The 14,990-nt window shown below is 55.5% G+C and overlaps 5 protein-coding genes across 5 annotated transcripts; 1 reads left to right on the top strand and 4 right to left on the bottom strand.

Annotated features, from left to right (window-relative positions):
• Positions 1–291: 291 nt before the first annotated feature.
• BESB_026840 (uncharacterized protein) lies at positions 292–1,566 on the bottom strand (the record flags this gene model as incomplete). Its single annotated transcript, XM_029361364.1, has 1 exon — positions 292–1,566. The coding sequence occupies one exon, from the start codon at positions 1,564–1,566 to the stop codon at positions 292–294; it is 1,275 nt and encodes a 424-aa protein (XP_029215719.1).
• Positions 1,567–3,504: 1,938 nt separating this feature from the next.
• On the top strand, positions 3,505–4,788 carry BESB_026830 (uncharacterized protein; the record flags this gene model as incomplete). Its single annotated transcript, XM_029361363.1, has 1 exon — positions 3,505–4,788. One exon carries the CDS (start codon positions 3,505–3,507, stop codon positions 4,786–4,788), a length of 1,284 nt encoding a protein of 427 aa, XP_029215718.1.
• Positions 4,789–6,239: 1,451 nt separating this feature from the next.
• On the bottom strand, positions 6,240–7,785 carry BESB_026820 (sjoegren syndrome nuclear autoantigen 1 family protein; the record flags this gene model as incomplete). Its single annotated transcript, XM_029361362.1, has 4 exons — positions 6,240–6,430; positions 6,758–6,838; positions 7,070–7,139; positions 7,678–7,785. The coding sequence occupies 4 exons, from the start codon at positions 7,783–7,785 to the stop codon at positions 6,240–6,242; spliced, it is 450 nt and encodes a 149-aa protein (XP_029215717.1).
• A 2,428-nt stretch (positions 7,786–10,213) lies between these two features.
• On the bottom strand, positions 10,214–10,636 carry BESB_026810 (Got1 family protein; the record flags this gene model as incomplete). The annotated part of the gene is made up of 1 exon (XM_029361361.1): positions 10,214–10,636. The coding sequence occupies one exon, from the start codon at positions 10,634–10,636 to the stop codon at positions 10,214–10,216; it is 423 nt and encodes a 140-aa protein (XP_029215716.1).
• A 4,077-nt stretch (positions 10,637–14,713) lies between these two features.
• On the bottom strand, positions 14,714–14,866 carry BESB_026800 (uncharacterized protein; the record flags this gene model as incomplete). Its single annotated transcript, XM_029361360.1, has 1 exon — positions 14,714–14,866. One exon carries the CDS (start codon positions 14,864–14,866, stop codon positions 14,714–14,716), a length of 153 nt encoding a protein of 50 aa, XP_029215715.1.
• Positions 14,867–14,990: the final 124 nt, after the last annotated feature.

Here is a 14,990-nt window from a genome sequence, read left to right as displayed (position 1 = left end):
GAATCGCGTAGCGCTGACCGGCGAGCAAGTGAAAGTGCAGTGCGTGACGGACGCATGAAGCTGCAACAAACGGCTGGTGATGCTCCCGATTAGCACTCAGTTGCCGTCGTAGGGCAGTCCCCGCAAGGCTGTGGAGCTCATGCAAGTCGAGGCCAGCCGTCTGACCATGGCGCTTTCCAGTCCGCGAAAAATGAACTAACAGTCTTATACGAAGTGCATCCACATTGATGATGATCCAGCACTCACGTGTTGCCGCGATCAGCTTCGGTCCCAAGGACTGCATTCGACCTGTCAAATCACATCAGGATGCCGTGTGAGATACCAATAACCTGCGAGGAAACAGGAGGCAGGTTGCGAACACCGCCCGCAGGCACCCACACACCGCAGTAGCTCTATGGCACACATTTTCGCTGTCGCTTCCCAGCCGAGCACGACTGACAACGCCCGTGAGGGCCGCACAGAGCGCCCTTGGACATTAGCCATCGCCCGCTGCTCTCGCTGCTGTCGCTCTCCCACGATCTGTAAGACGTCGAGGCCCGAGCGGGTGCCGTGAAGGCCGCGAAGTCGTCGTCGCTCAGTTTGCCGGCAGAGATGTTGGGAACCCAGTAGTGCTCGTTTTCGGGGTCGTCCTCCCCGTGGTGACCCAGAAACCCCTCGATCAGGACCGAACGTTTTGAGTTCCTCGTCGAATACCACGAGTTCGTCCACGTAGTCGACTATGGTCCGTCGCCTTCCCAGCGCCTCGGCGACCGGCAGGAACACACCGAAGCGCCACGCGAGGACAAACACTCTCTTCATGCGCAGGAGCATATTGCGAATGAAAATCCCGAGTTCGGGGATGACTGTCTCTTCGTTGGTCAGCACGAAGCTGGAGTGTGAAGAGCACGCGGTCGAATTGGCTGGCAACCTTGTCGAGGACGTTTTGAGCGCATTTGGAGTCGACGGCGGAGGGGTAGCCGTCCCGACCGCTCTGCACACATTCTCCAGCGCCCCGTACAATTCCTCCATCAAGCGCCTGAGGACCTCCAGGCTCTCGAGGGTCGCTTTGGCGGAGAGATACGCCTCGAGATTCACGTATTTGCGTTGCAGCTGACGCAGCTGCGCGCTGGTCTCAAACACGCGCCCGTAGACAGCCGCCCGCCGCGACGGCGGAACTCGATTGAACGTATGGACGAAGGCCACAATGCCTTCGCCGATGCGGTCAAGCTTGGTCGCCACCTCCGTGCCCTCGATGGGGGTCGGGTTCACAAGTTGCTTCGCGCGCTTATACAGAGTCGACATGCGGAGCTGCGACATCTTGTGCAGGACGCCGTTCTTCACGTCGTTACGAACTTGCGAGGCGACTTCCGACAGCCAGTCCACCATGAGGCCAGCGACGCACGACCCGCTGCGCAGCACCGAAGCCTCGGGGATCGCGTTGTCCCCCGCTGCATTCTTGATCGCAGCAGCCCTCTGGGTCGACGCAGCGTTGACCAGGCCCCATGAAACTTCCCTGCGCAGGGAGCTGGGCACACAGAGAGAGACGAGGGAGGCCGCAACCACAAAGATCGCCAAACACCTCCTCATGTGAGGTCTAGACGCCCACGTTTTGTCTGTGTAGCAGGATCCGGGGTTCTGGCGCGGTCCCCTCCCCTGCTCACGGTGGATTGCCCTTCTCGACAGCAAGCGGAAAACGCCGCTTGCTCAGGGGTCGCCGCAAAACATACGGACTGGCGGCGCAGAGACACTCAACAACGTTTGAAAGCTGGTCCCGCGAGCGCGTGGGATTCCTCCGCGGACGGGTGGAAGATCTCGCCTGCGCGCAGCTGTGCCGACGCGTCGCTGGGAAGCCGCTGGACCTCGGCCAGATGTTGCCACGAAACAAATTCTACTTGGTTACCCCGAGTCCCCCACAATGGAAGGAGTTTCAAGAAAAGGAAAGCGAGCCTTTCGGCTCACGGACTTCCGCACCCTCTCTGTCCCCAGGTGATCGACCGGAAGGCGACGCCGTCGCAGCTGTAACGCAGAAGCGCTTTGTGGCCGCTTGAACTTCGACTACTCGCCTGCGGCAGTGCGTTAATCGGTACGCAAGGGAGCCTGGTGAGTTCTGAAACCGATGGAGGAAGTCAAGGGGTTACAGGTAACAGCTGCTACGTCACCTGAACGGCGGTAGGGAGCCGACCCGCGATAATCCCATCGTGAGGAAGTCCTCCAGGTGCTGCTCAGTCAAGAGGCCACGCAGTTCGTCAGCAAAAAGGCTATCCTCTAGAACCCAGTACCCGAAGGCAGACAAATCTGCAACCGCCGCGCCAGCAGTCGTCCGAATCGGAGGACGCTGCTGCGTGCTGGTTCTTTTCGTCCAGCGACAGGGCGCCGTCAACGAGCATCTTCCTCTTGCTGCATTCAATACGGGAGACAGGACACGCTACAAACCAGTTTTTTTTTACCCTAAGTGCCTCTCCCAGTGGCCCGCAGTTGTCCACACCGAAGGTGTGCGGCTTCCGTGGAACGCTTCGCATTGAAGCCTGCGAGGCGACCCGCTACGCTGTAGGACAGACCCGGGGTAGCAGACGACTGCCCTCTACTGAAAAAAGCAGATGCCGAGCCCCGTAGATGAGCCCCCGAAATTCTGCGTTGGGCGGGGGGAAGCTCAAAGCCATGTCAAACTTCTACAACGCCTCTCTGAATGTAGCACCGTCTGTACCGGCAGGAGTCATGCAACCCCGTGGCGGCGACTCTCTGGCGCGCACGGGCGCTCTTCCTTGCACGCATGCATGGCTCGGTTGTTCGTGACGCCCCTGCGGCGCCGAGTAACGGGCCTTCTCTGGACGCTGCCTATGCTGTGTGTACGGGGCCCGCCACACTAATCTTCCGCGGAAACGGGCGCCCTGGATCAGCCGCACCTCCTACAGTTCTGCTACAGCATACGAGCCGCTCCCGAGGCATGACAAAGGCGAGCGTGAATTCATCGACGCTGCGGCGCACGAGCGACCGACACCGGTGAGTGAATGCCTCGACTGCAGCGCATGCTCTGTCGCGAGAGCAGAAGGCGCGGTTTGGGCACCCGGCGTGTAGGCCTAGCGGCCGCGCAATGTCCCAGTTCTGTGCTGGCGGCTGCCTGTGCAACAAACAACCCTGAGGGTTTCGGGACTCCGTTCTTGGGCAGCATAGTTTTTGTCCGGCAGCTGTGCGTCTTCCGCAGTAAAAAGGATACGGTGGAACGGCAGTTCCGCAGAGGAGTGCCTTCTGACGGGGCCGGAGCAGAGTGCATGCGAGAAAATCTGGGACAGCTCTGCGGCGCTTGGCTATTTGGATTCTTCTGCTTCACGGGTTGCGCAGGCGACCCCAGACACACAGAATGCTTCTGTTTCACTGCGCGAAACCCAGTCTGTCCGTGTGCTGTGATTTGCTTCTGTAACTCCGCTAGACTGGCGCAGGATTCCGTCCAAGCCGTCTGTTGCGGATTCGCAGCCCGGATATGAGGCGGTGCGTACCAGCAAATTGCCTCCTTGTGGCGGAACCAGAATGGGAAAGCCTCAAGAATCCCTCGGGACTGCCGCCCAGGGCGTGCTGCCTGGGGCCGTGACGTCCTCACTTCAAGCAGCGACGCGGCTGCCAGTTCCCTTCTGCGCGTCTTCCGGGCAGTGCACTTTTCGCGCGATGCGACGGACTTTTCTGGCTGTCACTTTGCTGGCGTACACCATGTTTGCGAGAGAGCGAGTGCTTGAGACTCCGCTGACGGATAGAAACGCCGGGGCCCCTTCGAATGCCCACTTTTCTTCCCTACTGCCACGTTGTCTGTGGTCGTCTGCCGGCGCATCGAGGAAAACACTTCAGGACGATGACGAGTTGACCGCGGGGGCCCGCGCGTTCAAGGGGTTGCTTGCTCACCTTGGTCAGTTTGCAAAAGACACCACTGCAGCCCTCCGGCGGACGGTTCACCGTGGCTTGTCCGTAGCGAGGCAGACCGACACGTTTAAGTCACTCAAGTACGCGGTGAAACAGGAACGGATTATGACGACAGGACGCGTGGAGCACTTCCTGTCAGGTTTGGGGAGCGGCTTAAAGCGGTTCCTAGCTAGTGTGGATGTCGTCCACCCCGCCGAGAGAGAAGTTGTCTTACCCGAGTTGCTCAAGAAACGTCCCAATCTTGTGGCTGTGCTCTTCAAGTACGCAGGGCTTGAAGCATTCACAGACGCTGCAGAGGCCTTCAGACGTCTCCAAGAGTTCCTGGGTAGCTTCAATTACATACTGAAACTTACCAAGGAAGGAGAAGCCAACGACGATCTTTCAGCGGACTCCAACGAGGATCTAGGGGGCGCCGCGGCTCGGGTGAACTTGCCCATCAATAAGGCAGACGACAAAGATGAAGGACAGCGGAACAAGAGGGATAACGCCTTTCGGGGGGACCAAGGATATAGTTATAGGAGACAGTGGACCCGCGGCCGGACGGCGAATGTGGCTGAGAGTGGCCTCAAGATGTTTGAGAGGGAGGTGGGGTTCCACCTAGCTTTCCTCGCGGACATTCTAACCAATACGCCGGGAGACACAGAAGTTTTGAAACAGTATGCTCGCCGGATGTTGCCGCGACTGAAAGACGTCTTCGGAGCAGCCTGGAGTGTCGCTTCCACGACGCTGACTGGCGGCGAGTGCATATTTCATTTACGCTATTTGACTGACTACTTGAATGAGCTGTCGATTATCGACGTCGAACTCGGCTACTTGAGCTCAATGCTGCCGCCTTCCCGTCCGCCGTTCGATCCTGAAAGCTACTACTACGGCACTCCGACCATTGGGTTTGATGAGTAGAACAGGGATCCAGCTAAACTCTGACATGACTGCCGCGTGGGCGGTGCTTGGCCGATGAGCCGCGGTTGCGGCGGTTGCCCCGGCCGCTGCGATACCGTCTACCCCCGTGCCGCTCACGGGTATGCGCGCTTACAACTGACGCATGTCTGGTCGCCAGCCGGTGTTCACGCAGTCCTCTGGACGGGAGTTGGGGAGGAGATCGGCTTGCCATCGGCAAGCTGACTCCCCGTTCGGCGTTCTGCCTTCCGCTTGCTGTCAGTGGCAGAAGCGAATATTGGTGGTTCAGAGCGGCGTTGCTTGGCAGAGTATTGCACCGCACAGCTCCGGCTACCAGCAGTTTCGGAGGTACCGTACCTCAGTTATATGATACCGGGCATATGTGGCTCCCCCCCGAGATGTTTTGATTGCCACCGCACTGCCAATACATGCATTGCTGGAAGTGGCATTCGAAGGCGAATTTCGTATTTCAAGGGATCGAAGGTGCTCAAGGAAACAGTCCTGCCGTTTTAGTACTTTTTTTCAGAGCTAGGGGCTCTACTTCATACTTGCTTGCAAGGCCATCTGTACCGAGCGGTGAACCGTGTTTAGTGTTTTCAAAAACCCTCTGGGCAACCGACTTACGTTATTGGAGCTCGGTAAACCGAGCCTGTCAGCAGCAGAGTTGTGCACCAACGATACGCACGACGCTGCTACCCGCGCTCTCTTTCGTGCGCGCCTGCGTTCTGCCGAGGGTACACTGAGAACAAATGAAGCCTCATGGGACGCGGCAGTTCATGGTTTTTGTGAGCGGACTTTGCGCGTGCTACATTCTATCAATCAACTCTGTGACACACTAACGCTTTACAACAATACACGAGACCCCTGCCTGGTTGATGCGCAGGTTTTTCGTAAAGAATGCGAGGTACTTTTTAGCTAGCTAACCGTAGTGTGTGAAAGACAAGACTGAATCAGTTCATTGACAACTTAGTGAGTTCACACGCAGGGCTACGAGTCGAAACTGCTTGAAAAGATCTTACGGCAGGGAAGCCCAGAGTTTCAGAAGACTCTTCCAAGGGACGAGCTACGCCCCGACCGAGAAAACACAGTGCACAGGCCAAAAACTCTCGTCCGTCGGTAACTCAGTCCCGCTCTGCATGGACATAGAAATTCAAGCATGAGTCTATCCCACTTTTCCCCTTTGACTGGAGGCACGCACTGCGAAATATCTGTCTGCATCCAACTGGAGCAACACTATGGCATGAAAAGACCTTTACTTTGCGCCGACCGCCTCAGAAAAAGCTCAATTTTACAGTGGTGCCCCAATGCCGCAGTCAAGGACAGTAGGACGAAGAATATAACAATTGTAAGAATCTGGCATGGATATTGGGTCATGCGGCTTTTTTTCGCATAGAAGACGTTCGCCGACAGACGAGCCAGAGAGAACGCCAGAACCTGCATGGACAAACGCCTCCCTAAAAAGCACCAGAACCCGATTTGGCTCCTCCCAGGCGTCGTTGGCGCTGCTCGGGTACGCTGCCGGGTACAAACTCTGATCCAATTCCTGAAAGACCAGTTCCTGGCACATCACCCGGATCGCCCGCCGTTTTCCTGCCGAGATGTACAGACTCTCGCTTGAGAACGTGCAGCAGCGTCTGTGCAGATTCTAGAATCTGAGAACAAAGGACACAAAACTCAATTTCTTGTCGACGGCGAGTGTCGTGACTGCTAAAGGGGGGGCTCACCCTTGACACCCTCAAAAGCACACCAGGCAACTATCCTAGGTATTACAAAAACGCCACACTATAGCCCGTGAAACGATCAAAAAGCAAAACCGGTACGATTTATCCTCCTAAGGCACACGGCAAAGAGGGCACCCAGCACTCCCAGGATTTTCTCCATCTAGTGGGAAATGCTCAGCTAGAACGTCTAGTAAAAGGGGCTCGAATCTTTTCTGGGCTGGCGTGGGAGCTGAGACCCTGTGACAGGGGACTTGCCTTCGTGTATGCTGCCTCCGTTTCCAAGATGGTTTTGTCGTACTCGTTTCTCGCCTGGATTTTGCGAGCCAGGCTTTCTATTGAAGGAGAGACCACACAAACAACGGCAGGAGCCGCTAATTTTGACAAGCTAATTCGGCCAAGCGTGCGCAATTTCGACAGCAGTGAGAGCCGCATCAGCACTCGCTGCAGCGTACGCCGCAAAACAAGTATACTCCCCTCGAATTCGCCATCTCTGAAACTGCACGAGGGCGCAGCGACAGGTGTGGACTCTCAACAGCCTTCCAGTCGTTCGTTGGCATGCGTACCGTTCAGCTTCTGGAGCCGCTCTTGCAGAATGATAATCTCTTTCTGCACTTTCGCTTTGTCCTCCTCTTCCTGAACATACGACGGAAGCTCACGCAGCGAACTCACTACTGAGTGTGTTGACCCGGAAAAAGCTTCTACCGAAGGACGCACGGTGAACAAGGCCTACGTGCAGTTGGGGTCTTGTCTGGCAGGTGCGTCTACAGTGTCTTCATTTCATACGTATTTATATATATAAATATATGTAGAAAAACGAGCAGTACCAAGGGCCGTCCTCGATGGCCGCGCCCGGCGCCTTAGAATCAAGCCATGCGCTGGTCTTTCGATACGATATCACTACCGGAAGTCTGACGGCGGGAGGCAATATAGTCAACAGCAAGCCGAAACGTGGCGTCTGTGACACTTTTTGAACAAAGACTTTCTAATGGCAGTGCGGTCGAGTGCGCCGTCAGTAAGAAAAGCGTGGAGCTGAACCCCTGGAACGGCGAGCAACGCAGCTGAGAACTAGCCAGTGCGGAGGCACGTCCCGGCTTGAACCAATCTGTGAAACAAACGTATAGCAGTTCCCATACCCAGACACTTTGCAGGATACGCAAAACACAACTCTTACTTTAATAAGCTGCCGGTTGACTTCTTCGCGCTTGCGGCGCAGATCGTCGATGCAGGCCACGAGCTCGTGATTGTAATTATGCAGATTGGAATTCGTTGTGCTCGTCATCTTGAAGTTTCCTCAAACTCTATCGCCCGAGCAAGTCTGCGGATCTCCTATGGACACCGGGATCAACGTGAACCCCCGCCGGCGACTGGCTGCAATTCGGATCGCTTTGCCTCCTTCTGCTGCACAAACCAGGAGTTGGGGTAGCAAATTTAACTGAACAGACATTAAACTGAGGCAGTGCGCTTCTGCACGACAAGACGTCTGAATGAAGAGCGAGACATCGGTGAAGAAGCACAAAGACACTGGCGCATGCCGCGAAAACACCGGAAGAAAGAGGGGCGTTCGCTGCCAGGCCTGGTAGCCAGCCACGGTACTGAGTGAGCAAGACGCGACACCAGAAACGTCCACGAGAAGCAAATTGAGGAGATGCCGATTCAGTCGGAATGAAATGCTCTTATTGAACTAGACAAGACAAGCTCGAAATACCAGCTCTGCATCTGTGTCGACGTGTAGCAGGTTGTAGAGCCGGGTTTTCATACCAGACGGACAGCACATACCATCATCACATTCATTTGCAGACTGGGCGTGCAACGCATTCAACACCTCACACATTTCTCCCTCTAAACGACATCACTAACAGGTTTTCTTTCGAGGAAAGTGAAACTGTGGTACGCTCTGCAGAGGCATCAACACCAGACCTAAACGCTCATGCGCTCAGAAGACACACGTGGCGGGTTCATCAAGCTCCCAGGCGGTCTGCATGCAGCCCTCACGGGGGAGGAGAGCGGGAGTGCTGTGTCAGCTGAGGCAGTTGAGCAAAACGCAGGCACAACGAGCAAGGACAGCTCTGCGGAACTGAGCAGACGAAGGCGCCATTGCTTTGTGAGTTAAAAACACGCGTGCTTCGACCGGCGAACACGGTGCGAAACACGCTCTTGGAAAACTACAGAAGCGCGACAAAAGCTGAGCTACGATGTACCCCAGCGCGAGCGACGAATCGGCATCCCAGCCATAGCCTCATTCGAGAGTGGCAGGTGGGGAGAAAGAACAGCATCGCGTCCCTTCTGCAAAATGGGAATCCAGCCTGACACAGCGCCTGGAGCTATGCTGTAACGAGATCTCTCAGGGAGCGACGCCACTTTTTGAAGCCGTAGCCGTTGGTGTAGGCGTTGGAGTGCCGCAGGCCATCTTGCTTCAATGCAGGTCACCTCTCTGCGTCGAATCGGACTGTAGTGGCTGCGTGACCAAACGTTCCGGGTAACACTCGTGAGGCTATTGGGACATGATTCGCAACACGTGAAGAATACACCAAGAACGTTTCTTCCGCTTAAGACTCCCCCCGGCGACACGCTGCTTAGATTGGCCCCGTCATACTTTTAGAGAGCCGCGGTTGGCTTGAGGGACGATCGCCCAGGTGTTTTCTGATGCTGAAGGGCTGGGTTGAGCAGTGGTGTCTGCGAGGTACCTCTATTACTAGCGAGGCAACGCTTCCTGGTCACGGCTGACGAAAGGCTCACGGCGTGCCGAGGTGCTCCGCCAAGAAATCCCCACTACTCCAAAAAAGATGGGAACTGAGCGTAGACGGAAGCAGCCAATGCTTCTGACTTGCTCGACGCCACGGTGTGCGGTCACCACTTGAGCGGATCGAGCTCTAGCGCGCGCGGTGCACGACGTGGCGTCGCTCAGGCTGTCAAAGCGCAGCCGAGCGCCTGATTCCCAGTCCTGAAACTAGGCTGCGATAGCGTTGTCCCGCGTCCTCCCCGCCGGCAATAGAAACGTTCAGAACGCAATGGTCGGCGCAGCACCCTGGAGCTAGAGTGGCTCATTATGAAGCAACACCGCTTCGTCACGGCGCGCTGCAGAAATCGTGCGGTGCCGGGCTATTCCGACTTAGTCCTGCACGTAAGACTTTTTTCTGCAGGCGATCAATCCATAAGAGCACTCAGCGTCGCCAGAGGCCTTCACCAATTAGAGATTCGTGTGTCCAGTTTTGTGTTGGCGTGGCGGGAGGCGAGCAAAGTTACGGCAGTTTTGTCCACGCAGCAACGCCCCATCCGGGTATAATGTATGCTACGGCTTATGCACGCACTAGGAGTGAGACGAAGAACGTCACACAAGTTTGATTTGTTGCAAAGATGCGACGCTACTGTTCATACCGCAAGCAACGAATGCCCACGCCTCCCACGGGCGCATGTAACAGCCAGAGTGGCAGAAGACACGTCTGAGACGTGTTGATGAAGCAGCAAATTGAACGAGGGCGGCAGAGATAGCGAACGGAAACAGAAATTCAGAGAACGTCAATCAGGTTACTAGCCAGAGCATGACTATGAGTTCATTTCCATGAAATAGTGCCTCTAGTTGACACCTCGAGAACAGCCCGAAGACTTTTCCCATGCATTCCCTTTAAAAAAACCCGATTTCCAGCAGGCGCCAGGCTGAGGATGCGCATGAGTCACGTGCCGAGAAGACAGCTTACGGCGCACTCCCCTCAATACGGTAGATGGCTTTTGTCTTGATCCAGAAGCCACTTCGTGCACTGCTTGATACCAGGAAGCTGCAGAATCCACGAGCCAACCGGCGATAGCCTAGCCGCCGACAGAACTTGAGGAAGGAACGACGAGAAGAGTTGGAGGAGACCGTAGAGCTGAAGGGGCAGCCCGAGGAAAGAGTAGCCAAACGCTATCAAAAACACGCCGACGATGAAGATGATAGAAGACCTTCGCTTTTCCGGACGAAGGAAGAAGAAAGCAAGCGTCTTCCGAACGCCCAACAGCAACACCAGACCGAAGAGAAACGCGACGTTTCCCAGAGTCAGAAGCGCGCGATCAAGAAGCAGAAATATGCCAACGCCCCCGAGACACAGACCGAGGCAGCAGAAGGCTACCCCGATCTTCTGGTTGTCGTCAAGCATCCTTGAGACTCCCTGTTCTACGTAGTGTACTCCGAAGAAGTCAGAACGTGTTCACCAAAATGTTTGCCTTCGTAGGCTCGCCTTGAAGACGCCCCGCAAAATCCTGAGAGTCCAACTCAGGCAACAGCCGACAAACAAGTATCCGATATCCCAAAGGCCGGTCACTGTCGACGCAGACTGATGCAGGAAGATGGAGGCCAGATGAACGAGTTTTGTTCGCGATACCCTTGAGGTCCCGTTCCCGACCAGGTGAGACGCCCAGAGAAAAACGAAGAGCAACGAAAGGCAAGGACGCTCCGTTCCAAGACGGACCCCAAGCTTTGCAAAACTGGAATGAGGTAATATCTAGGACGACAGCACAACGCTAACGCTGCAAAATACCAGAAATACCGTGGCAACAAAAAGCCAACGGCTCATGCTTAATCCTCCCAAAGACTCGTGCCGAAAGCGACCAGCAGCAACCGTCGCGAATAATCTTGCAACGTGTACTGTGCGGCTTTTGTTACGGCAGCATTCCCACCGCTACCGAAAGAATCAGGTCCCGAAAGATCAAAAACCGAAAATGAGAATGACACGAGCGAACAAAACGTGGCAGCGAAGGTACGCAGAGGACGCTGACTGCATGAACGAAAGACCTCGTTACCCGTATTTCCGCCACCGTCTGTTCGCTGCGAAGTAGATGTGAATGAGGAGGAGAGAAAAGTAACGACAAGCTGATAGCACAGCGAAAAACGATCGCAAATCGACACGAAAGCGGACCAGTGAATACGGCCGACGCTGCGCCTCCAGTGGAACAACGAGAAGTGACTTTACGGCACACCACAGTCCGGTATTATGGATTTTAAAGTTTCTGCCGATGAACTAGCCTGCTAACATTACACAAAGATGCGTCCTGAGCAAAACTATGAAATATGTAGGTAGAGCAATACCATCTGCAAGCTGGACGGCCGCAGGACGGAGTGACTCCGGGCACAGCGGGTAACCTTCCTTGGCCTGCTTTTCGATGACGCGAGGGTCGCGCAGCATGCGAAACGGAAACCCCGCCAGTGTCAACTCAGGGAACACATGAACGCTTCTTGAGTTGCGACATACAGTACGGCTGCTTCACATCGAGGTGATAGGAGATCCCGCGACGCAGGACTTGCCTTTCATCTGAACTGAAAGGGCCGTCTGATGTCTTGCTTCGGCGCGCAGAGTGCGACACATGTTACGACGCGTTGCATCAAGAGCAACTGAGCTGTACAAACGGGTTGTGCTTGCAGGCGTCCGACTAACCGATCAATGGCCTAAGCTGCCTACAGGACGCAAAAAGCACTTTGTTGCACTCTTTGGACTGGCGCTACTCGCCCTTCTCATAACACATCGAGGGGGTGGCATCGTAATTGATCTCTTCGGTTCTCCTGTCGGCTGCTTCTTTCATCGGTGTTTGCACTTCCTGGTCCACTGTTTTCCCCGCAAAGCCAAGAAAGAGGGGCGGCTGACGTCTTCGGTAGCAGCACACACAGGCGTGGCTGGCTGCGATGTATCGATAGTGCTGGAAGCTTTCGGGGTTGGAGTTCCTCCTGTCCCCTAAAGCTTTTCCTTTACGTCCAAGCTCTTTCCGTGCGTGTCGCGTTAGCCTTACTGGCACGATGAAGGAAACTAGCGTTGGGTGCTCTGTCTTATGTGTTGCGTCCCAGTGAGTCGTTCACGTGAACGTAATTACACAGGGCCAGGTACAACTCTGCACATATTTGTTGCCGCAGAGCATCCCTTGCATGGTTTCTTCATGCATAATCTGACTAGCACCCTGCGCAGGGTCCGAAGGTCGAAATCTGTTCTCGCGAAAGAGTTAGAAAGCTCAGACATTTCTCCGGCGTTCTGTGTGACGTTTCTACGTGTAGCCCTTGCCCGCCGCATAGTAGCTAGTAGCGATACGTGAGCCCCTTGTGAGTGATCACTCCACTACATCACCTTCAGCGAACTGTCTCTACAACATCACTCCACGGTAACGGGTTCATCCCACATTACTGTTTTGGAGTGCACGACGATCCGGTAGGCGTTTAACCCGTGCCGCGGGGCCAGCAGTACGCTTCACCTGCCAGGTTGCACTCCCCCGAAACCGCGCCCACGATGTGACACCAGAGTTTGAGTTTTGTTTGCTGTGGATGCCACCTTCCCCAGTGCTGCACCACAGACCTTTCCTGCCGCACTGTAGACAGCTGCCTCACGAGCGCTAACCCCTGCTACTTCGCACGGAGCAATAGGCGTACTGCTCCCGCCGCCTTGAAGGACTATAGAGGATACGAGACGACTACCGAATTTTCGGTTATTCCCGCTGTGACGTTCGCGGTTGAGTGCTCAATTCAACACTATTCTTCCGAACCCCGGCGGCCACCTGGCTTACCCTCGATGAGGCAGGCGCTGCACAAGCGCAGCGTACAGCAGCGTTTGGTAGCGCTAACCTTGAAACGAGTGCTGCCGCCCTCTCGAATACAGGGGCTTCATAGAAGGAACACGTTCGCCGCCATCAGCTCGTGGAACCGTAGAGAGGAGCTACTGCTTCCCGCTGGTACGGCTGCGACACGTCGGCTTGTTGCCCCTCCCCCTCCACGACATCCGCAACACCACAGGAGAAAAGTCAATATTGCCAATACACACACCATCGCTCTCTTTCACATCATGGCGACAGGGCAGTCCCCCAGACATAACCCGGCCGAAATACTGGCATATCTGTGGCCGTGGAGTGCTCAGACCACTAACGCTGCCCCCAGGGCGTCTCCCTCGGCTTCCCCAATCATTGAACCATGGGAAACGGAGCATGTTCGCTCAATTGCTTCCAGCCTGACCACAGGCCTCTGGAATCTTTCTATCTCGTTGGAGGGTGCACACAAGAACGTCAGCCTCTGCCGAACTGGTTTGGCGGTTCGGTCAGAAAGGATGAGCGCATATAGTTAGGATACGCTACACAGGTATGATGAGAACCCCTGTCTCTCCCTGGAGCTGGCATATTGGCCTCAACTGATAGCTGGCACGTAACTCGAGTGATGCAGCAGAAGTTTGTGGTTTGCTTCCAATGCGCGACTCGTCGGGCTCGCTTCCAGGTAGCTGCAACGGGGGATCCGCTTTGCCCATGCCGGGCTCTGTTCATACCTCCATGTGACTTTCTACACCTGTACATGCTGATTTTGTCTATTAACGCATGCGCTGATTTTTCGAAGGAGAATGAAGGGGCTCTTCCATTCCCCTTGTATCGTGAGTGCGAATGCACGGCTATCTCTGAATCGCTAGCATGCAAAAAGGTGTGTAGCGATGCTCGCCCGACTAGGAGCTTGCGGCTCAAGCGAAGGGTTGCTTAAGTGACCCGCGGAGCGCATGCTCTACAAGCACCCGAGGTCTTGGACATAATCTTCATCGCTTTTTAGGAGTTTCTTTGCTCTCTGTCTGTTGTGGTGTCCCGGCTCTTTTGTCAAGAGCTCCAGCGCAGCGCGGAATCATCTGACCGCAGGAGGTGACCCTGACTGCTTTTCGCTTTACCGCGACTCCCAGAAGCGGGTCGCTGGGGCTTATGCTCCTGACGACTACTTCTTTCATTTTCTCTCACAAGGCGAGCTATGAAATCTCTCATAATGGTAGCATTCATCCCCATCTACTGAGCCCGCGGAGCTCGCCTCGACCCCCGGAACCAACGAGGCACCCGCCAACCGTTCGCGAGAGGGAGATGAACCCCTCGGTGTTAGCCTTGCGCACCACATCACGTCTTCTGGAAGGATGATGAGCTCTGCCAGACACAAGGGACGCAGCCCGAGCTGCTCATTGTGCGCAAAATGCAGGTTTTGTAGCCTGTCACCCTCGAGTCTATTCATCGAGTTGAGACGAATAGTGCCCAGCGAGGAGCGTCTGTGCGAGCCATTCCCGAGAGCTCAGCTTTTGACACATTTCGATTGCATTTTCCCCGGCCTCCTCTTTCATGAGCGCTTGCCAGATGGTCGAATCTGACTTGAACTATGTCCATGTTTCGTAACCGTCGCTGCTGCCCCGTATCCCGTGGAAAGCCACGCGGCAGGGACGCCTCATCACATTCTGAAGTGAACCTGGCTAAACCCGAGCTATCAAGCGGTCCACTGCCGCATTGAGCAGCCCTCTCTTCGCTGCTTCTTCCTTCTCGCCTCCGACCAGCCGCAGCGTCTCCTGCAGCGCCTGAGCGAGCTGCGAGTTCTGTGCGTCGACCGGCTCTCGCGCTTGTTTCATTGTCTGAAGAAGTTGCGCCCCAGTTTTCGTTGCCGTGATGCAAACGCTTGACGCACACGGCAAGCACTCTTTGTTCGATCCAAGCTGCACAGCGGAAAGCTCCTCTCTCTTTCTCGCACATCTC

Source organism: Besnoitia besnoiti, assembly GCF_002563875.1.
Source record: "Besnoitia besnoiti strain Bb-Ger1 chromosome Unknown contig00014, whole genome shotgun sequence".
Taxonomy (NCBI): Eukaryota; Apicomplexa; class Conoidasida; order Eucoccidiorida; family Sarcocystidae; genus Besnoitia; species Besnoitia besnoiti.
The sequence above is the reverse complement of the archived record's forward strand: the minus strand, read 5'-3'. Positions and strand labels throughout refer to the sequence as shown.